The 24,224-nt window shown below is 34.5% G+C and overlaps 1 protein-coding gene across 8 annotated transcripts in view; it reads left to right on the plus strand.

Moving 5' to 3' along the window:
* MIA2 (MIA SH3 domain ER export factor 2) overlaps positions 1 to 24,224 on the plus strand; it is a 135,238-nt gene that overhangs the window by 68,824 nt on the left and 42,190 nt on the right. For all 8 annotated transcript variants that reach the window (XM_074213431.1, XM_074213427.1, XM_074213429.1 and 5 more), the window contains 8 exons: positions 1,049 to 1,180; positions 1,765 to 1,786; positions 1,891 to 1,979; positions 7,097 to 7,168; positions 11,035 to 11,145; positions 11,632 to 11,703; positions 14,153 to 14,257; positions 21,456 to 21,578. In XM_074213431.1, coding sequence (XP_074069532.1) covers positions 1,049 to 1,180; positions 1,765 to 1,786; positions 1,891 to 1,979; positions 7,097 to 7,168; positions 11,035 to 11,145; positions 11,632 to 11,703; positions 14,153 to 14,257; positions 21,456 to 21,578 — 726 coding nt within the window. The remainder of the gene's footprint in view (positions 1 to 1,048; positions 1,181 to 1,764; positions 1,787 to 1,890; positions 1,980 to 7,096; positions 7,169 to 11,034; positions 11,146 to 11,631; positions 11,704 to 14,152; positions 14,258 to 21,455; positions 21,579 to 24,224) is intronic.

Raw genomic sequence — 24,224 nt, forward strand, 5'->3', positions numbered from 1 at the left:
TGACCTTTGAGGCCCTTTCTAGTTCTAAATTTCAGATCCTGTGGTCCCAACAAAATACTAGAGCTTAAAAACAACCCCCCCCCCCCTTACACACAGACAGTTTAAAATCAAAAAACTCCCAGATTCTTAAAATCAACCCTCCCCCCCATTCTTCTTGTCTAACATTGCTACCACCCTCTTGGAAGTCCTTACACCTGGATTACTACAAGAGATTGCTGCTGGGTTTTCTGTGCCAGAAGTCTGTCCCATCTCCTCCATTCACCTGCAAAATTGATCTTCCTAAAGTCATGTTTGAGCCATGTCAGCTCTATATTAAGTAAACTTCAGTAGCTCTCCCTTGCCTCCAAGATCAAATATAAAATCATTTGGCTTTTCAAGTACATGTATAACCTATTATCAGATTACTTGCTGTCAAGGGGGTGGGGAAGGAAAGGGAGAGAGGTAGAAAAATATGGAACTCAAAAGCTTACAAAAAGATGAATGTTGAAACCAATTTTTGCTTGTAAAGGGAAAAATAAAATTAAATAATATTTTTTAAAAAGCCCTTTTTTATAGCTGTGTGGCCTTGGGCAAGCCACTTAACCCCATTTGCCTTGCAAAACCTTAAAAAAAAAAAAAGAAAGCCCTTTTTAACCCAGCTCTTTTTAGCTTTCCAGTTTTCTTATATATCTTACTCTTCTTCACTTATTCTACAGTCCAATGACAGTGGCCTCCTTGTTGTTGTTCTTACAAGACATGCCATCTACTGAGTGTATTTTTTCCTGGCTGTGCCCCATGTGAAATCTAGATCTGTGCCTCCTGATTTCCTAAAAATTCTAGCCAGGATCCCACCTGCTACAGGAAACTTTTCCCAGTCTCTCTTAATGCTAGTAATGCTTTCTCTCTGTTGATTATCTATAATTTATCCTGGATTTAAGTTCTTGTTTGTATATAGTTCTTTGCATGTTGATTCCTCCACATAGTAGGTGCTATATAATGCTTATTGACTTGACATTAAAAATTTCCATTGATAATGATCACTTATCATTAATTTCTTTTTGTGTTGAAGGTTGTAGCAGCATTACCTGAAGATATGAGACCAGGTACTAATCTTTATGGATTTCCCTGGGAAATGGTCTTATGTGCAGTTCCAATTGGCTTTTTTACAGTTCTCCTTTTTTTGTGCAGAGCTTTTTATTCGGTAAGTAATCAAAACACATACTGTACTTAAATGATAATGTACTGTATGCTAGCATTTTTTTTATTTTTAGTATGGGTTTAGTATTTAGTATGGGTTAGTTGCTCAAAATTAGATTTGCAGGTGACTAACACCAAAAAAAGAGCCAAGCACAACTTAAGAATAAATGACTCATTTTTTGAGAATTTGTTACAAGATTGTTCAATAACAGTGATTAAAACCTTGATTCTATTTCTACTTTTTCACCTTCTCTTGAATTTTTCTTCTTTTATTTTAGCTCCAAAATATCCTGTTATTCTTCATGTTGCTCTATATATTATTGACATTTTTCTTCATGTATCAATAATTCATATACTTTTACTTGCTCTTTGAAGGAAATTTCTTGTCTTGCAGTATTTGAATGAGAGGAAAGGGTAAAAAAAGTTTGTTTTATTCTTTTCTCTAGTTGTTTAGAATTCATTGTCCTAATATAATGAGAGGTCACTACTATTTATAATATAAATATTAGAAGTTTAATGTGTTAGATTTGTTAGAGTGTATAGTTTTAAAATGTGTTGTAATTTTTTGTTAAAACTCATTTATTTCAGGTGAAAAGCCGACTTTATGTAGGTAGGCAATTTTTTTTTCTATTTTAGTTCTTTTTATTGTACTTTGAAATTTTTCATCCCTTTTATTATAATAATTTAAACATGACAATATTGATTATTTTTTAGGAAGGGAAAAACAGCTTGCCAAAAAAGTTTCTGAACTAATAGAGGAAAAATGTAAGATTCTTAAAAAACTTAGCCTTTGTCAAAAAGAGGTAAGCATATTTCTTAAATTGTCAAGATTCATGTAAAACTTATAGTTTTCCTTGAAAAGATTTATAAGTTAACTTTATTCAACTTTGCGAATATGGTTTCGCTATTAAGTTTCTGCTTAGTTTCAAATTTTCTTTAACAGATATAGATAGCTCCTTATAGTCATAATATATTACATCTATATAACACTTTTTTCCTTTAAAAATATATTCATATCTCATTTGATTTTGATAATTACCCTGTTGGGCAAGTAGCGTGGATATTATTCTGATCATATAGATGAGAAAGCAAAGCCCCAAATATTAAGTGACTCAGCTAAGACAATAAGCCAATTACAGAATGGAATCCAGACCTCTTGCTTCTACATTCTTTTCACTACTTTTCCCCAGAGGAACTGGGAATGATCTCATTATCTCCTTTTCACAAAAGAAATTTGCTATTGTTTTTTACATTTTTTTAGTTTAGTTTTTTTTTTTTTTTGCAAAAGCAAATGGGGTGAAGTGGCTTGCTCAAGGACACACAGCTAGGTAATTATTAAGTGTCTAAGGCCAGATTTGAACTCTGGTACTCCTGACTCCAGGGCCGGTGCTCTATCCATTGCGCCACCTAGCTGCCCCTGTTTTATACATTTTCCAGTGATTTACTACAGTTAGTGAATTATTTTGCTAAATTACACTGTAAAATAATAAACATTTTCTTGTCCTAATCAATGGTTTAATTCGTTTTGTTGCCTTTTTTTAACGTTTCTTATTTTGATATCTTTACATCATTCATTTGTTTTGGTAGTTGAATGTTTTGTATTTTAATTAAAAATAATTCCACAAAGTTATAGTAGAACGCATTGGCCTCTAGGAATTGGAAAACCTTGATTTGAGTTTCATACAAATTTTACCAATAAAATTGAAAGATACAGACCCAGATATCAGGTAATCACTAGTTTATATCATCTTGAACTGAAAAGGGGCCTATAAGTGGATTTGTCTTTGACCTTATAATATTTTATTACTGACTTGGATAAAGGCATAGATGGTGCTTATTACATTTGTATCACAAAGATGAGGAGGTATATCTGACTCGCTGGATGACAGGATTCAAGAAGATTTTACCATGCCAGAACAAGAGCCCAAACTGAATAAGATGAATTTAGTAAAGTTAAATGGACATTCCTTCACTTGCCTATTAAAAACTTTAACTTCCTAAGTGCTGGATGGTGTTTAACATGGATAAAAAACCGTTCCTGTGGAAAACTGTGAGGGTTTCAGTGAGCTGTACATACTTCATGTAAGTTAGAAGTGCAACATGGCAGCTAAAATAGTTGGTGGGATCTGAGCTCCTTTAAGAAGGTACAATAATGATTATAATCCTTATGTGATGTACTTCCCTGATCAGACCATATCTGGAATATGATATTCTTTTCTGGAAACCACATTTCAAAAAGAATATTAAGAAACAGAAGAGACCACATTTCATTAAGTACTCAAGTGGTATAGTGGATAGAGTGCTGGTCCTATAGTCAGGAAGACCCGAGTTCTAATTCTGTCTCACAACTGACTAGCTGTGTGACCCTGGGCAAGCCATTTAATCCGTGTGACTCAGTTTTCTTCTCTATAAAATATAAATAATAATAAAACTTCCCAAGGTTATTGTTAGGTTAAAATAAAATGATATTTATAAAGAACTTTGCAAACTTAAAATATTATATAAATACTAGGGGGGGAGAAGGAAATAGGAATATTTATACCTAGAAAAGACTTTGAGAAGGACTGACTTCTTCAAGTATTTGAAGGATTAGCATTTAGAAGTATTAAACTTGTTCTGTTTGGGTTTAGCAGATAGATTTAGGGGAGTTTAGACATATTATGAGGAAGAATACCAGAACTTCCAAAAACTGGAATAATGAGTTCTCCTTCCCTGAGGTCTTTAGGTAAAAGCTGGATGACAACTTATTGAGGATGTTTACATAAGGAATTCCTAAATAGGCATGGGTTAGATTTCTTGATTCTAAAATTCAATATTTTTAGATGTTAGTTTCACTACTTACTTAGCTATATAATATTGGGTAAGTCACAACCTTTCTGAGGCTCTTTTCTTTAAAATTGGTATAGTAATACTTGTCCATAGGATTGTTGTGAAGATCAAATAAGATCCATGTATGTTAAGCACTTTGCAAATGGTAAAGTAAGGTACAAATATTATATTTATATAGATATGAATTATTACATTATTAATGTAACAACATAGGAATTAAATATTGCTATTGTATAAAATATTGGGGATAGGCATTAGATCTATATTTGTATGATATGTGATTGTCAGATTATTTATGATCTCTGCAGATTTGAGGTAGGTGGACACTAACAGAGCATATTTTTGTATTGTATTTCCACATGTATAAGACATTTATATAAGAGGCACCTTAATTTTGGGGCCCAAAATTTGAAAAAAAAATTACATAAAGTTATTGAACTCAAGTTTTATTCATCATGAAATTCAAGGACCTTCTGCTCATAACTGTCAGGCATCTTCTGGACAAGTCTGTTGTGTGGACGCATGCTTAGTCTATTCTGTTTCATGAACCTAAAGTACCAACTGTGTCCTCCTTTGAAATCAGTCACTTCTTTTCATCACAATTCTTCAGGCCTCCTGTTGACCCATCTTTGTGGACACAGAAATTCTATTGACCCTTTGCTCTTCAATCCATCTCTTTACTTCCCTCTCTAACTCAAGCCATTTGGCTGACTTGCCTCTCATGGCTTGCTTCTGTTGGGGCGTTTTCAGTCAGGTTTCTTCTTCTTCCCATAGCCAGTCTTGGATTGTTTTCTCAGTTGGAAGAGGACCGAATTGACCTTCAGCAGCACAATTTCCATTAACTTTTGCAAACCAGATCTCTTTAAACTTGAATTCAGCACTGTATGAAAATCTTTTCTGAGCCATTTCTGGACAGAACATGGCAAAATGTAACCTAATATACTTGGGGCTTTTTTTGAAAGGCATGGGGTTAAGTGACTTGCCCAAGGTCACACAGCTAGGTAATTATTAAGTGTCTGAGGCTGGATTTGAAATCAGGTTCTCCTGACTTCAGATTTGGTGCTCTATCCACTGCACCTCCTAGCTGCCCCATAACCTAATATACTTGTAACAAATGTGAAACAATGAGTGCAAAGACAAAAAAATGGGGGGGGGAATGGGAAATGCAAGTAAAAAAATCTACCACCACTGTATAAAACGCTTCCAGTTTTTAGGCCCCAAATTTTTTGAAAAAGGGTGCATCTTATACATGGGGAAATACAGTATATTTCACTTTTTGATGGTCTTGCTCTTAGACATATTCCTCCTTAGCCTACTGGAAAATGATGCTAAAATTTGGAGTCTCAGGTCTCTTTGAGACACAGACTTTAATATACTTTACTAGGGAATTATAAGGATATACTTTTGGTTATTTGCACACACTTAATTTCCCCATTACCTACAAATGTTATCCTTCCTTAATCTGGAACTCTGACGTTGCTTTATCTGACCATTACTACCTATTGTATTTCTCCCTAAGTCTCACTCTTCTTAAATGTATTCTCTTCCCTCATTGAATCTCCCATCCATTAGTATCTTTTTAGGTTTATTAGCCCAGCCTTAATTCAACTTCACTTACTTTACAATTCCATTCCTTTAGCTATTTCACCTCTATGTTATTTTCTGCTCTCAAATCTTGTTACCAGTGATCTCTCAAATGCCAAACCTGTTGGTCTTTTCTTAATCTTCATACTTCTTGACCTCTCTGCTGCTTTTGATGGTGTTAACAACTCTATTTTCTTGGTATTTTCTCTTTCATGGTTTTTATGACACTCTCTAGTTCTCTTAACTTTGTGGCTATTCCACTTTCTCCTTTTGAATCATCATTCATATGATTTTCCTTAACTGTGAATGTTTTTCAAAACATTCCTACGTCCTTTCAACTTGGTGACCTCATCTGTTCCTATGGTTTTAATTCTCAGTTTTATATAACTCACAGATCTGAATATCCAGTCTTATTTTCCCCCTAAGCTTTAGTCCCTCATCACCAGTTGTAATTTGGGCATTTCATGCTGTATCTCTCAGAGATGTTTCAAACTCAGCATGCCAAACATAGAACTCATCTTTCCTTCCAATCTCATTCATCTGCCAAACTTCTCTATTTCTGATGGTACCACCCTTTCAATTTCTCCTTGTCTTTCACCCCTCATAGCCAGTCAGTTACCAAATCTTAATATTTCTGCCTCCATATCATCTTTTACATTCAACACTTCTCTCTGTGAATGTACTTAACACTTTAGTTCAGTCCCTCATCATTTCTCATCTAGACTAAATGGCTTTCTAATTAGCCTCTTTGCCTCAATTCTTGACTTCACTACAATCCATTCTATACATTCCTACCAAAGTAATTTCCGTAAGTGTGGCTCTGATCATTTGACTCTCCTACTCATTCAGCTTAAGTGATTATATTCCTCTGCTAAACTTTTTAAGTCCTTCATAACTTGATTCCAACATCTTTTTCTAGTCTCATTGGATACTCAAACTGCTTCTTTCTGGAATCCTGCTAAACTTTGATCCTCCCAAACTCTGCAATCCAATTTCTCACATGTGACACTCTTTCCCATCAGTGTTCTGAAATGTGTTTTCTCCTTACTTCCACTTTTACAGCATCCCTTTCTTCCTTCCTGATTGAGCTTAAGCACTGCCTTCTACTTGAAGCCTTTCCTGAATCCTCTGGACTCCTAATACCTTCCCTCCCAAACATCCTTCTGTTTAACCACTTTGTATGTATTACTCTTTTATATTGATTCTGAACATTCTTAAAGCTGTGAGTTGGCATTGTTTGATGCTAAATAGTTGCCTAATATCTAGCACATAATAAGTGCATTAAAATGTTTGTTGATTGATTTATTCGCCAGTGAAAATTCACAGGCAAGGGTTTGCCATTATTTCTGTCTCTCTTTGGCTTGGAATAGGGGAATTGGAGAAAATAGGATCAGATTTATGTGCCTAATTTACCAGCCTGTTATCAGGGATATTTTCCCTGCTTATCATATATAGCCACCAAAGCCAAATTTGAGAGCCTCTGATATACTCTGTTGTTTTATTGTAGTATGAACATCTAGAATCATCTTTAAAGGATGGAAACTGTGAGAGAGAGTCATCAGAAACACTTGGTTTAGAGGTAAGTCCAGAAGGCACAGGTTAAGCACTTGAGTGATTTAAGGAAAATGAGAAAGGTTCTTATTTTTAAAAAATTAACATTTTTAAAGCTAAGAAAGACTATCCTTTATAGAAGATAAACATAATTTTTTCAATAAGAAAAGAATTATTAATTTTTTTCTATTTGGATGGCCAATTAGAGCTTCTTCAGAAACACACACACACACACACACACACACACACACACACACACACACATATATAAAACACAAAAAATAGCTGAAAACACCTTGTAGATAGATAGGAACCTTCATTTGGGAACTGATTTGGGCTTTTTTGTTTTGTTTTTTGTTTTTTGCAAGGCAATGGGGTTAAGTAATTTACTCAAGGTCACACAGTTAGGTAATAAGTGTTTGAGGCCCGATCTGAGCTCAGGTTTTCCTGACTCCAGGGCTGTGCTCTATCCACTACACCACCTAGCTGCCCCTGACAACTTGTTTGAAAAGTATTTACATTACTTTTTGGCTTTCCTTCATTGACCAGACCTTCTATGCAGTAGACCATACTATAACCAAGGAGCTCACCTGCGACCAGGCTAGTAGTCTACTACAGTTGTTATCTTTTTGGAGAATAAAATACCTGGTATTACAAAGAAGAGATATTTTCAAAAGGGGAACAGGTGACATCAGTGAGTTATTGCTCATTTGCTAGCTCTTCCACTGCCACTTCACATTCAAGCTTCTTGGAATAAGACAGACTTGGAAAAAAGTTATGTATTTAAATTTTTTAGGAAAACTTTTAAATTCAGTCAAGCAGAAAGAATACGGGTATTGTGTTTCTGTTGTTTGGCTGGATGTTTATAAGATATATACTGGGAAAAAGAAGTCTTTTGTTTCTTCTAACCTAACAGATGAAAATAGGTCATTTCTTTTTCTTCATAATCTATAGATTTTCTCACTAATGGTTTCCAGCTGCTGTGTTGGTATCAAAAGATTCTTAATGATTTGGGTGTGAACTGTAGTTTTATAGCTACAAGACCTGGATTTGAATTCTCTTTTTGCTTCTTAATTTAATTTTGGGCTTCAGTTTCCACATCTGTAAAATGAGGGAATAGATTAGATAATTTCTGAGATCTTCCTTGTGTTCACACATTCATGATAAAAAAATTGTAATATGGAATTCATAATTTAAAATTAAATTATAAAATTTAAATACAAAGCTTTTTTCCAAGTCTGTCTTATTCCAAGGAGCTTGAATGTGAAGTGGCAGTGGAAGATCTAGCAAATGAGCAATAACTCACTGATGTCACCTGTTCCCTTTTTAAAAATATCTCCTCTTTGTGATGCCAGGTATGGAATTCATATAAAAATGAATGGAAACTTAAATGAATTATTTCTTGTTCATGACTTTTGTTATTTCTTAAAATAAATTCTTTTTATTTTAACAACTGAATGAATGTTAAGCAATTTCTGTATATATAAAATACTGTAATAGTGGTCTGGGATATGAAGATGAAAAAATTATAGAATCTTTTCTTTTATAAAACATGCAATAGATAAGTGTGAGAAGAGATAGAATACTATGGAACAAGCAAGAAAAGACAAAATATTGGAAAATCTGAGAAGGAATTATATGATTTAGAATCATTAAGATCCAACACCGTCATTTTATATAAAGTATGTGAAAGGGATGTAACAGGACTTAATTCTGTAAATCTGGAGCCAGATTGTAGAAGCTTTAAATGCCAGGGAAGGAGTTTGTATTTTATTCGGTAGGTAGTAGGGAGACCCAGAAAGTTTTTGAGTAGGGGACTAACACTGTATTTGTATATTAGGAAAACTATTTTGCCAGCCAAGGAAAGGATGATTTATATAAGCAAGAAACTCAAAACAGGGAAACTGTTCAGGAGGCTAGAATAGTGTACTAGAGGAGAATATTGGGGGTAAATCAAGAGATTTTATGTGACTTTGGAGAGAACAATTTCAGTAAAATTGTGGAATGAATGGAAAGGTGTTGAAGAATGAGTAGTGGGTTGAGATAGTATCGGCACTTAAGTATAGACTTTTTTCAGGAATTCTGATAGTGATTGGGAGGGGGTGGTTAAAATATAGGATGACTTATTAAGAGGATAATAAGATCAAGAAAAGGTATGTTTTTTTGTTTTTAGTTTTTTGCTTTTTACAGATAGCAATGGCTTGAATATGTTTGTAGGTAATCAGGAAGAAACTAGTAGAAAAAGATTAAAGAGACATAATGAACATTAAGAGTATACTTCTTGAATAGAGAGGAGGGTCACCACTGAGATCTGAAGCAAAGGAGGAGTGAATAGTGTAAATTTTAAATGTGGAGAATTGGAGGTTAGGGAACAAAAGATGGCTTCTATCTGTTCAGTAAAGTAGGAGGCAAAATCATCTACACAGAGAAATTGGATTGAGGGGTATAATTGTTGGCTTTGTGGAGGGAATGTAGAATAAGCTTCTGTCAAGAGTATGATTTGAATTCAGTCAGACAAATAAAGGAATTCTTCTGCATTGTTGATATCTCACATGAGATTTGATTTTATTTTGAATTCAGTCAATAAAATTTTCTTAATTCATTCAGCTGGACTTGGCATGTAAATTAGTAGCACAGGAGAGGTCAAATAGATGACAGATAGAGGTGACCCAAGACTGAGAATTAGCAGGACACAATTAGAAGGTGTCATGTGATTATGGAGCTGAATTACAAACTTTAAGATTAATACTGTTAAAGGAGGAAAATGAAATTATGACGATGGATGAGAAAGAGAGGAATAGGTAGGTCAAAAGTTTCAAAAAGGAACAAAAGCATACTCAGAAATAAGACTTAGAGAAGCCACCAAATAAGAATTTCAATTTTAAAACCTTCTAATTTTCTTCTGAGTAGTTATATTATTTTCTATTACTTGATTATCTTTCTCCTCCACCCTGTCACATAGGATTAGTTATTCTTTTTCTTCCTTGACTAATTGAGAGATATGGTTTTTATAAGGGAACAAGAAGTTGGCTTGTAGCCAAATAAGAACAGTTACTTTGGGAGATGTTGGGTTAGCAGGTTATAGTTGATTGCATGTAGTTATTTTTCATCTTCAGTTGAATATTATAGGAATTTCTTCTTTAGGTTTTAGTGTTTTTTATACTAATACTATTGGCATTTATGAGCATCATTAACAAAGGTTAAATGCAGATTCAGCCATATTATCAAACAAGCCAGCCTTTGCTAATGAGGTTGAAATTATTGATACTCTTGATGAAAACATTTTCAGGTATAAAAATTTTGAATATAAAAAGAAACCAACAAAGTAGTATTACTTTTATTTCAAAGTAATATAGAGAAAATAGGAAAGTTATAGACAAACAAGTTTCCTTTTTTATTTTGAACCAAAATTTAAATATTTATTTGTTTTACTTTTATTTTGGTTCTGGTAAATTTTTTTGTTATTTTTTGGGGGTGGGGCAAGTTGTTTGAAGGATCCCAAATATTAGAGGTATGTTTATGTCATCATGTGTAACCAATTGTAATAATCTAGTACCTGATGATAATTTTAAACAATAAAAGGTGAAAGAAAATCATAAATCTTTTACCTTACATAGAGCAGGATTACTTGTAAAATTATTTTAAAGTGTACCTACAATTTTCTGATTGAAAATGATAATTGATTCATTTTTCATTTGATTGTTATTTTTAAATGAATATCCTACTCATTTTTTCTTTCATGTTATCTTGGAGGATACAGTATTATTTTTAATCATAGCAAATAAGTTGATTTAAATTATTAATGGAACCACATACAAAAGTTTTAATATAAATATATGTGAGATTAACCCTAATCAATGTTTAATATTAATTTACAAAATTGACATTTTTTAGGCTGCATATGAAAAGTTGAACAGGGCAAACTCTGTCCTTATGGATGAAATACACTCTCTAGAAACAGACTTGAAAGAGGAGAAATCTAAACGGTCACAACAAGATGAGTTGGTAAGACTTCTGTGTATGAAGAGATGAAAAGAGGAAGCGATTTAAACTTTGTAGCAAAACATGTTAGAAGAAATAGCTTACATTTAACCTAAATACTCATATATACAATAGGCAATTTTGCTGTACCAAGGGTAAAGATGAAAATGCTTTAAGTTTCTGTTTTTTTTGGTTTTTTCTCTTTTTAAATTCGCCTTTGGTGTTTATTTAGGAATGAAATGATCATTTTTTTATTAAATATCATGAATCCTTTCAGCTGTAATTTGGTAAAATATTAAGATTTAGACCAAAGATATTATTTTAAATGCTGCTTTCATGTTTACTATTTACATTACTGCAAAAGTATAAATGTAATTATGTGTTACTCTTAATTATAAACTAAAACTATTTTGGTTATAAATAAAATCAAACTTTATAACAGATATTTCTAACAGTGAATAGAGACCCTTACAATAAAAAGCACTTAAATAATTAATACTGTCTTTCTAGATGACTGACATTAAAAAACGGATACAATCACTTGAAGATGAATCAAAATCTATCAAATCTCAAGTAGCTGAAGTAAGTTTGAATAGTCATTTTGTAAAGTATACAGATAAGTTAAATTTAATGTAAGATTTTGAAAGTAGCATTAAGAACAAGACAGAAACCCTGAACTCCAGTACTGGAAGGAATCTTAAAGATTTAGTGTAGACCCTTTATTTTTATGAATAAGAAAGTAGGTTATCAAGTAATGTATAAATTTGTGATACAAATATTCACAACCTTCTACAATTTGATTTTAAATACCGATCTAGTTTTATTTTAGATGATTTTACTTTTACATCCAGGACATTCCAATCATTATGTGATGGCCTGCCTTCCTTCTGTTATCTCTGTACCTTTGCTCATATCACCATCTGCATGAGTAATAAGCTTCTTTTTTCTCCTTCCCTATCTCTATTTTCCAAAGTCCTTTCTTTTCTTCAAGTTTTAATGGAGGAGCCACCTCTTTCATGACTTCCCCTGCTGAAAGTTTGAATTGTAGGTTGAATTGAATTGAGAGAAATTTAATATTGTGGCTCCTTGGTATCTAGGTTGTTTCTTTCTGGCTGCTTGCAGGATTTTCTCTTTTATTTGACAGTTCTGTAATTTGTCCACAATATTCCTCGGTGTTTTCATTTTAGAATCCCTTTCTGGAGGGCATTGATGTATTCTTTCAATAACTATTTTGCCCTCTGGTTCCAAGATATCAGAGAAGTTTTCCATCACTAAATCACTAAATATTAAGTTCAGGCTTTTTTTTTTCTCTCTTCAATGTTTTCAGGAAGACCAGTACTTCTTAGGTTGTTTCTCCTTGATCTATTCTTGAGGTCAGTGGTTTTGCTGATATGAGGTATTTTACATTTTCTTCTATTTTTTTGATCTTTTGGTTTTGTTTAACAGAATGTTGTTGTTTCCTGAAGTCATTAGTTTCCATAGATTCCATTCTTTTTTTTTTTAGAGAAGAATTTTCTTCATTTACCTTCAGCAACTCTTTTCCAATTGGCCAATTGTATTTTTGAAGAAGTTTTCCATTTGCCCAAGGGTAGTTTTGAGAGAATTATTTTCTTTTTTGCATTTGCCCAATTGAGGATTTGAGAGAATTATTTTCTTTTTGCATTTGCCCAATTGAGGATCTGAGAGAATTATTCTCATTTTGTATTTGTCCAGTTGTATTTTCTTGCAAGGTGTTAATTTTCTCTTGTGTTTCTTTTCCCACTTTTTCCAATTGATTTTTAAAAATTTCTTCAAGGAAGTCTTTCTGGGTTGGAGACCAATTCATATTCTCCTTGGAAGTTGTAGATTGCTCTGGGTTAGGATCTGTATTTTCTAAGTATTTCTCAGTGGTTCCCCCTTCCCACTGGCCTTTCTTCATTTTCCTAGGATCTTGTGCTGGAGGAGGGGCTGACTCTCAGAGGTTTGCTTTTGAAAACCTTAGAGGCTTTTGTTCACTTGGCTTAGTAACTCCAAGTGGTCCAGCCTGTAGGGGGGTACTGGTTACTTTCTCTGGAGTATTTGAGGCCCTCTCCCTAGGCCTGGAAGGGAGTGAGGGCCAGCAGCAGGGTCTGAACAGTCCTTGAACAATCTGGACTGGGCCCTGGGGGAGGTAGTTAATCTCCCTTTCAGCTGAGGGAGTTCTGCTGCCTACCCTGAGCCTGAAGAGGTGGGGGTGGGGTGGAGGGTGGTTACTGTTTGTTCTGGGAAGAGGGCTCTGCTAAAAGTATGGAGCTCAGGCCTCCAGCCCAGCAGGTCAATCTCCAGCCATGCTGGAGGTATGTGCTGGAACTCACCCTCCAGCCTGGCTGGGACTCACCAAACCTTTACCCACTCCCCGCCAACCAAAGATTCTGCGGCTAAAGTTGATCCTTAGACCCGCCACTCACCAAGGCTTCTGTGGCTAAGGCCAGCCCTCTGATTTCCCCCTGCTCCGTTGACTTTCTGCTTTCTACTCTACATTCCAGTTCACCCATGTTCCTTGAGACAGACCTTTTGGTATGTGTTCTTCTAGCTTCTCTTTCTGGGTTTTGTTGATTGAATTTCTGTTGAAGTCTCATGTTATTTTTGATGGAAAATCAGGAGACCTTAGCACACTGCCTGTCTTCTCTCTGCCTTCTTGGCTGGAAGTCCTCTTTAGATTTCTTGATAATTATTCAATCTGATGTTTTTTATTTTTATTTTTTTCTGTGCTGGAGTACTTGTGTGAAAATTGTGTTGTTCTGCCCTTTTCCACTACCACCTTAACTGGAAGTTGGGTCAGTTTTAAGTACAATATTCTGTTACTCTCCTGTGTGTATGAGCAAAGGCCCCCAGTTTCTTTATCTATATATAATGAACTGGAGCAGATGGCTTCTAATCTCATTCAAAACTAAATCTATAGGTCTTTTTCTTATCTAATTCTATTATCTTTTGATTTTATAATATATATTTTATTTCACTAGTAGTTTTAGTTATTCATATTTTCTGATTCACCATTTTTTATTTCTTTTAGGCCAAAACAACCCTAAAAGTATTTCAGTTGAATGAAGAACGACTTAAAACCTCAATAGAAGACGCATTAGAAGAAAATTCCCATCTTCAGGAAAGCCAAAAACAGGTTTGTGTAGTTCAAATATTCACTGATGTAAAAGCACTTACATTTCAGTGTCCCATCCATGTGAATGGGTAGCTCAAGCCTGCGCCAGGGTTGATGATGGGATCGTTCTACACAAACTTTTATCATCACTGTATTTCCTTTTCTTTGTCTATTAATTATAGCACAGTTAGTATGGATTCTGTGTTTCCATGAGTCCCATGAATGTGACAATATAGAACCCCTTTTATCATCTTTTTTGTTGAAAATGAGCAAAGTTGACCCTACTGTTAATCTAGTAACAGTCCATATTGATGGGGATCCATATCCATCAGAGATCCTGAGCTTCAGAACCAAAAGGGGATTAGAAGGCCTGTGCTATCAGAGACTTAGCAATCAGATTCCAAAGACTTTTAATATATATTTTATTTCACTAGTAGCTTTAATTATTCATATTTGCTGATTCACTATGGGAGATTTTTGCTGATTCTCTGAGGTATTTTTTAAGGGTGTCATAGATAAAGTTACTCATTCTTCTTATGGGTGCTGCTTATTCTATTCAACCCTTAACACCCCAATCTCCTCGGTGTTAGGAATGACAGCTGAAGTTTCCATCCTTGTATATGCACACTGTGCCCAGTTAACACCTTAGAGCCATAAAATGTGGACATCTCATCACTGGACTCTTGGAGCAGGAACTTCTAATTCTTGCTTCTGTTATACTTATGATTGAGAGTTGAAATCTGTTGAGGTGAAAATCCATTTTACCTGTTCCCTCACTCTTCTACCTGTCCAATTTTGTCCATCCCCTTACAACCTACATATTTCTTTTGCTCTTCTATTTAATTATATTGTGCCCTATGGAACTTTACCTTCATTGTTAACAAACACCTCCTCTTTCACTAATGGAATTTTAGACAACTTTCCATTGTTAAGAACTGCTTTTGTTATGCTGTCTATACACAGGGGAAGGATGGGAAGTAGTTATTTTGCTCTATGCTCTCTATTGCTAGTTCCAAGTGCCTTCTCTGCTGTCATTCTTTGCAAGTGCTTCCTGGATGTATTTTTGTTGTGACATATTTACCTCCAAGTCTACCCTTCTCAAGCAATTCACTACCTGGCTCCCAGTCTTCTTCTTACCCTCATACTTAAGAATTTCAAAATATGTAGTTATTTTTCCCCTTAAGCATCCTAGCCTCCCAGTTCATCAGCATCTTCAGTTTCATTCATCCTCAGCCCTCGGTTCTTCTTTGCTCTTTCTCTCTTAAAATCCTTTGACATTGACCCCACTCTTTTTGCAATCAATCAAGAAAATAAGCATTTTTAAAGTATTTTACTGTGTGCCAAGCACTGTGTGAGGCCCTGGAGGTAGTTACAAAGAACAAAACAGTACCTTTTACAAGAAGCTTAAATTGTAATGAGAGAGCCAGTAAATATGTGTAAACTGCATATAGCATAAATATGAAGTGAATAAATACAAAGTAGAGGATAGTTTAAGAGGGAGGGCACTCAAAAGCATTTTGGGCAATCAGGAAAGGTTTCATGTAAAAGATGGTGTTTGAATTTTGTTTTAAAGGGAAATGATGCATTGATGAAGAGGATATGCATTCCAGGCTTGTAGGATGGCCATTGCAAAAGAAGAAGGCATATCTGTTGTATTGTGTGAGAGAAGAGAGCCCTATTCCATCTCCAGATTTGTAGTCTGATATCACCAATTGCTAATTATATATATTTTTTTAGGTTTTTTTTTTTTTGCAAGGCAATGGGGTCAAGTAGCTTGCCCAAGGTCATACAGCTAGGTAACTATTAAGTATCTGAGGTTGGACTTGAACTCAGATACTCCTGACTCCAGGGCCAGTGCTCTATCCACTGTGCCACCTAGCTGCCCCACTAATTAGATATTTCAATGTGGATATACCATGGATAATTCAAACTTAGCATCTCCAAAGCAGGACTCATTTCTTTTCCCACAAAATCTACCATTTTTTTTTTCAGTTTGTATCAAGGGTACCCACAGGATCACAATGTCAGAATCACTTTTTTTCCCCTATATACAGTCAGTTACCAAGTCTTATCCACTTGACTTCCCCATCATCTCTCACATCTATGCCCTTCTCACCATTTGGGTAGCTCAGTCCTTCTTAACCTCTTACCTGGACAATAGCATTCACCCCCTAATCAGACTCTCTGCCTCCATTATCTCCCCTTTTTAATCCACTCTCCATAGCTGCCTAGAAAACATTGGTTTGAGTCTTTTGTACCCATACTCAGTAAACTCTGGTGGCTCTCTGCTGCCTTTGAACAGTTATATGTCATCTTGTCACTTCACCCTTGAGCTTGACTTCCTCAGTATCTATTACGATTGGCCTACTTAGAGCCTTTATGTGGAAACCACATTCTAGCTGTAGGAGGCCCACTTCTACCCTAGCTGTCCTTTAAATCTGCAGTATATATAACCTTCCCTTAAATCTAAGCTCCTCATGTACCACCTCCTACATGATTAGGAAATCCCTAGCTGCTAGGTTTTTTCCTCCTAAATTGCATTGTATTTACTTTGTATTTGTAACTGTTCCCCCCCCCCCAAATAAAATGTGTCATCCATGGTGGCAGAGACTTGCATCTCTTCATAGGACCTGTCACATGTAAGGGCTTAATAAATGCATCCTGACAGATTGATCCCTGTAAATAGATTCTAAGGTGAGAAAGGTATCATCACTAGATTGTCTGTGTTGCTTAAAAAGTTGAATCCTCATCTTGGCATATTTTTGTGCCTCTCCCCCATTGTGCTACCCTTTGATATCTAAAAGACAAATTTAGTTTGTCTAGATCATTGTTTTCATACCCCAGTTTGCCTTTCTCCAGACTTTAATTTCCTAAGAGGAGAATGATTTTACAAGATTGAAATCATGTCTTTAGCCCTTTACTTTCATTTATCTCCTATATCTAATCAATTGCCAAGTTTGGTTAGTTCTATTTTGTAAGAATTTCTTACATCCCTCCTCTCCACTCACCTGTTTTGGCTACTCATCATTTGGCTACTACCTTGTTTTGGCTACTCATCATTTATCACTTGAATTATGGGAATAGTCTTCTAATTATTTAATCTGCTTTAAGTTTCTCCTTTTAAAATTCATCCTTGATGAATTTTAATAGTTGTCAAAGTGACATTTTTGAAACACTGATCTGACTATATTCAAATACTTATTCAGATATTCTCCAGTAATTCCTTTTCTTCCTCTAGGATAAAATACAAACTCATCATCTTGGCATGTAAAACTTTCATAATATGATTATAGATTTCCTTTTCAGGCTTACTCATAATCTTCCCCTTCCTGCATTCTAAGTTCTAGCTAAGCTAAGCTACTTCTGTGCTCTAAATTCAACATTTCATCTCATGTCTCCCTTTCTTTGTACAGGCTGAAACATGTCTGCAGTAAATTGAATTCCCTTTTGCTCCTGCCTGCTGGAATCTAGGTTTCCTTCAAGTCTCAGTTCCTATGACACCTAGTGTTCAGTGTTTCCATATAAACTGTTCTTTATATGCTCATCTCATTTACTTGTTGCATTTCACCAGTATTATGTAAACTCCTCATAGCCACTAACAAAGGACCTTGCACGTAACAGATGCTTCATAAATACTTCTTGGATTAGATGATAATTGAGTTGAAAGAGTTCTCCTATTTGAAAACATGGCTAAAAATGGAAAGGTGGAATGGAAACTAGGGATATTTCAGAGAAAATGACTGTCACGTGACAATGAAATGGAAGTCTAGAGTGAGAGGAAAGGAAGAATCAAAACCATTATTTCTATCAATAGACGAGGCTTCATTCATTCCTTTTTTGTTTTTTAACATTCTTTCGGAAAAAAGTCTGATTTCCAAATTCTTTCTCTTCTCCTGTTCTTCTTCCACCCATTAAGAAGTCAAGTGATATGATTTCAGTTGTACATGTAAAGTCATGTAAAGCATTTCCATAGCATCTATGCTGCAAAAAAGAATAAAAGACAGATATAAACAAAGTGGGGTAAAAATATGCTTCAATCTGCATTCAGAGTTTTTCAATTTTCTCTCTGGAATGTGAATAGCATTTTTCATTATGGATCCTTTGGAATTGACTTTGTATTGATCAGAGTAGCTAAGTCTTCCATAGTTGATCTTTTTATGATATTGCTCTTACTAGCACAATGCTTTCCTGATTCTGCTCACTTCACTTTGTATCAGTTTATATGGATCTTTTCCCATTTTCTGAAACCATATTGGTTATTTTTTCTGATAGCACAATAGTATTCTGTCACCATCTTGAATCACAACTTTTTCAACTATCTCAGTTGATGAAGATCTTCTCAATTTCCAGTTCTTTGCCACTGCAAAAAGACCAGACCCATTTCTTACCTCTCTCCTGAGCACTCATCCACATATCTTTAATTTTTTAAATTTTTAAATTTTTGCAAGGCATTGGTATTAAGTGACTTGCCTAAATCACATAGCTAGGTAATTAGTAAGTGTCTGATGCCTGATTTGAACTCAGGACCACTTGACTCCAGGGCCAGTGCTCTGTCCTCTGCACCACCTAACTGCCCCCATCCATATATTTTCTACTTGGATGTCCTATTATCCCCCTGAAGGATCACAGAATTCTTTAATTCAATAACTCTTCCTCAAGATGGTATAAACTTCTCTCAAGTTTTCTCTTCAGGCTAAATATTTCCACTTCTTTAAACTAATTCTAATATGGCATGAATTTGAGATCTTTTTTACCATTCTGATTGCCATCCTGTGGATCTTTTCCAGCCTCTTAAATGTTATTACTAAACTGTTGAGTCTAGAACAGAGCATAATATTCCATATATATGTTCTGAGAGACAGAGTACAGCAGTACTGTTCTAGTACTGATCTTGTGCATTAGTTTTTTTGGCTGTCATCTCACATTTTCAATTATTATTGACCTTGTAGTCTGCTAAAGCCCCTTGATTTTTTCAGGTTAACTGTGAAGTTGATTTTTCTTTGAAACCTACAGGTAAAATTTTATATTTATCTCATGAAATTTCATCTTAATTGATTCATCCCAATGTTAAGATCTTTTAGGATCCTATTTCATGCTATTCTGTCCTTTCCAGTACTCAGGTTGTTTTTCTTGGGAGACAAAGCAGAAACAAAATAAAATTGAAGCTGTTCTGTATTCTCTGGGTCATCAGGTACTGTTGTTCTATTTACCTAGTGTGGCTCTTCTGTTTCACTACTGTTCTGCTGACATCATAGTTAGCCTTTAGCACACCAGGTCTGCTGCACAATGAAAGTTTTTCCTTTATTTTTTTCTTTTTGTTTAAATCTCTTGATTAGATTTGCGATACTTTAGCTAAATATTTTCTCGACAGTCTTTATTAGATATGCTTCATTCATTCTAGCCAGGAATCTGCCCAGAAACTAAATCTCGCTTTTAGATATGCCATCTTTTCTTCAGTCATTTATGTTCCAGTTCTCCCTTTCTCTTCTGAAACCCTTGTTTTCCTTAAATAGCAATGGCAAAAATACAACCTATGCCTCTAATTTTTAGGAAAATTTGTCAACTCAAATCTACCTCTGCTTCTCTCAAGTCTGCCCTTGGGTGGTCTTTCTTTTAAATGATGACTCTGTAGATCCTTCCAGACAGCTATAAAGTTTCCCCAATTTTTTCTTCTTAGGTTAATTCTACAGTTTCTTGAGACGATTCATTATTGGTCATGTACTTCATTCTTTTCACTATTCTGTTTGGTTTTTTAGGAATGTGCTCTGATGTGGCATCTAGACTAATCATAGTATTTAAATTTGATTTGATTAGGGCGGAATTTAGTGGACTATATTTCTTACTGAACATATGTGAAGCTGAATTCAATCTTGTGTTTATCTTTGTAAATGTTTTCAATATTGTCTCAGTTAACCTATGCTCAAAACTTTGAAGTTATCTTGGCTTTTTTCTTGTTTCTTTCATCTTCAAATACCAGTTCCTATTCTTCTGCTTTCTTCTTTCTTCTTTTGCCTGACTTCTGACTCTTCTGTTCCAGTAGCAAGCAATGATCTACTAATTGTCGTTCCTGGCTCTAGTATGTCCCTCTGCAATCATTCTATACTATGCAGAGATTAATTATTCTAAAACACAGTTTCACATATATTACTCCCTATCTCAAATACTCTTAGTGACTTGCTTTTACTCACAAGAATAATAAAACTAATGATAGGCATAGTCTGATATTTTCGACCCTCCATTGTCTTTCTCCTATTGACTTTGGGTTTTTTTTGGGGTTTTTTTTAGATTTTTCAAGGCAATGGGGTTAAGTGGCTTGCCCAAGGCCACACGGCTAGGTATTACTAAGTGTCTGAGGTTGGATTTGAACCCAGGTACTCCTGACTCCAAGGCTGGTGCTCTAGCCACTGCGCCACCTAGCTGCCCCTTCCTGTTGACTTTTTTAGGTTTATCTCTTAGTATGCTCCTCCATAAATTCCTCACTGCAGCCAAAGTAGCTTGCTTATGGCTCTGTCAAAGGCACCATTCACATTACTATCTCTTTGCTATTAAGTCTCTCTTCTTCCAGTTATGTGGCCCTCACAGCCACCACCCATGTTCATTTCCTTATACTTTCATACCTAGAACACAGTCATAAGGCAACAATTTCATTTTTTTCTCTGTCTCTTTGTGTAAAGAAAGGCTCACTATTTCTGACTTCCCTAGTTTTCTGGAAAGCACTTGCTATGGGTATCACTCCATTGTATAAACCATATATTAGTGGAAGCAACTAAGTGGTTCAGAAGCATATAATATACTGAGTTTGAGTTTAAAATGGCCTGAGTTCAAATCCTGCCTCATACTATCTATTTGTCCCCTGGCAAATCTCTTCATGTTTCTCACTTTTAGTTTCTTTATATGTAAAATAAGGACATTGATTTAAATGGCTTCTCAAAACTTTTCTATCTTAAATTTGATTGTTTAACTATATTGTCATTTATCTTTAGACAAATAAAAGTCTAATATAACTTAAAATGTCTTCCTAATTAGTTTATAAGCTTCTTAAAGACAAGGAACATTAAAAAAAATAAGCAAAAAGCACTTAATGAATGTGCATTCCTATCCCCAGCCAAAGTACAAATAGTATAGGGGTCAAAAAAAATTCCACATTTAATTATTTACTTATTTGCTTGTCTGCCATCTGGTAGTGGAAAATATATTAATTACTTTATGGGGATTCTAGCTTTTACAGGAAGCTAAAGGACGGAATGAACAATTGAATGAACTTAATGAACAGAAAAAAATGTTTGAAACTTCTAAAGCAAATATGGAGCAAGTTATAACTAATAAAGAAAGCCAAATCAAGGTAAGTCTCTTTGGAGTGTGGTTTTGGTCACTATTTTTATATTCAGTAGAATATTTTATTTTCTTCAGCATTCATTCATTTCAACATACATTTAGTAAGCTGTATAATTGTAAGCTTTCTTGATTCTTACAAGAAATTTATTTGTCAAATTAGATGAAATTTATCTACCATAAGGATACATAAATCATTTTAGCAGTTTAAAGTATTATCTGGCTTTCTGCCACATGAGATGTAGTAGTAGAATAGTCATCCCATTCCTTTGCTTGGCATGTATTCCAGAAATGTCAATAATAGAGAGGTCTCATATACCTCAAATTATTTATAGTTGCACTTTTTGTAGTAGTAAAGAAATGGAAGCAAAAATAATTGCTGATCAAATAGAGAGTTGCTAAAGAAATTGTAGTACCTAAGTGTTCTGGAATATTCCTGTGCTGTAAGAAATGATAAATTTCTCCATAACAATATGGAGAAAAGGAGGACTTCTCATCAAGAAGTTATAGTTTAAAAAGAAAACAAACATAGGTGCCAAAAAGCTCAACTTTTACTTATATACTCTAGAAAAATAAAAAAAAAAAGGGCCAGACCAAATAATATTTAAAAAATAGGGAAAACCTTCAGCATGCATTTTATCTGTCCTAGTTCAAACATTTAGAAGCCTACAAACACTAAAGAGAGGGGACCTAGGCAATAGGAACTTAATGAGGCAGGTGAAAAGGATATCTTTCAGTTTCCATTCTCATAATGATCCAAACAGAAACTAAGAATTAGAAGGACAATAAATAGGAAATGTAAAAGCTTGCTCAAATAAGACTTCCTGAAAATGAATCAAACAGAAATATTAAAACAAATTCAAAAGAATGAAAAAATAGAAAGTTAAAGTAAAATAATCTGCTTAGAAAATAAGTAAAGGTGAAATAATCTAAGAATTATCAGAAAACCACAACCAAAAAAAGTTTGGGTATTGTATTTTAAGAAATCATAAATGAAAACTATCCTGACCTGTAAGAAGTAGGAAAAAAGTAAAATTATAACCTATAGTTATCTCTTGAAAGTAGACAGAACCTAAAGTATACAGAGCCAAAATTCAGAGCTTCCAGGTTAACAAATACTGCAAGCTTCCAGAATGAAAGAGTTCAAGTACCAAAGAATCAGAAGAGCCATGTAAAACTTAGGAGCTCCCACATTGAAAAAAACAGGAAAATTTGGAATATGATATTTAAAGAGCATAAACTAGAGACTTCAAATTGTATCTCAAAGAGAACATAAAAAAGAGAAAAAGACCTACATATATAGAAATATTTGTAGCAACTTGTTTTGTGGTGGCTAAAAATTGGAAATTGAGGGAATGCCCATCCATTGGGGAATGGCTGAACAAGTTATTTTATATGAATGTAATAGAATACTGTTGATTTATAAGAAATAATGAGCAGGATGATTTCAGAAAAACCTAAAAGACTTATATGAAGGAGGATATTGTACAAGGTAACAGTAACTTTGATGCTCAACTCTGAACAACTTTGCTCTTCTCAGCAATTCAATAATCCAAGGCAATCACCTTGTTTTGTTTTTGTGAGGCAATGTGATTAAGTGATTTGCTCAGGGTCACAGGGCTACATCTAGAAAGTGTTGTGCAAATCTAGATAGAAAGATAGAATGGATGTCTGAGCTAGAATTTACATTCATGTTCTCCTGACTTCAGGACCAATGCTCTATCTACTGTGCCACTTAGCTGCTCCTGATCCAAGACAATTCCAAAGGACTCCTGATGGAAAATGTATCTACATCCAGAGAACGAAATGATGGAGTCCTAATGCATACTATTTTCACTTTATTTTTCTTATGGTTTTTCCCTTTTGATCTCATTGTTCATTCACAACAGGGTTAATATGAGTTGGGGGAAAGATAGTGTCAGAAATTATTTTTCCTATTTTAGTGCCAACAAAATGAATTATTTAGATGAAATGAGATATAAACTTAAAAAAATGTAAAATGCTCAGATTAATAGAAAAAATACTTTAGATAACTATAATTCAGAACAGGGAGGAGCCAAACACCAAAACCTGATAGTTTTTCAAGTGAATTCCATCAAATATTCAAAAACAATCATAAGGCTGCTTAAATTATTTTCAAAAATAGGAAAAGAAAGGCTACTACTATACTTCTTCTATAATACAAATAAGATTTTGATCCCTAAAGCAGAGAAAGGCAATTAGAAAAAGACAACTGTAGACCAATATCTCTAATGAATATTGATGAAAAAATATTAAATGTAGACAAATGATAGAACAAACATATAATTGAACATTAAAAAAGACATTAGAAATCATAGGAATAAATGTCTTTTTTTTTTCCTTTATATGTGCCACTAGTAGTCTGGCATACTTTAATTTATTTATTTTTGAATTTTACAATTTTTCCCCAAATCTCACTTCCCTCTCCCCAACTCCCACAGAAGTCAGTCTGTTAGTCTTTACATTGTTTCCATGCTATACAGTGGTCTAAATTGAATATGTTGAGAGGGAAATAATATTTTTATTTTATTTTATTTTATTTTTTTTAGTTTTTGCAAGGCAATGGGGTTAAGTGGCTTTCCCAAGGCCACACAGCTAGGCAATTATTAAGTGTCTGAGGCTGGATTTGAACTCA

Source organism: Macrotis lagotis, chromosome 1, assembly GCF_037893015.1.
Source record: "Macrotis lagotis isolate mMagLag1 chromosome 1, bilby.v1.9.chrom.fasta, whole genome shotgun sequence".
NCBI classification, from domain to species: domain Eukaryota; kingdom Metazoa; phylum Chordata; class Mammalia; order Peramelemorphia; family Peramelidae; genus Macrotis; species Macrotis lagotis.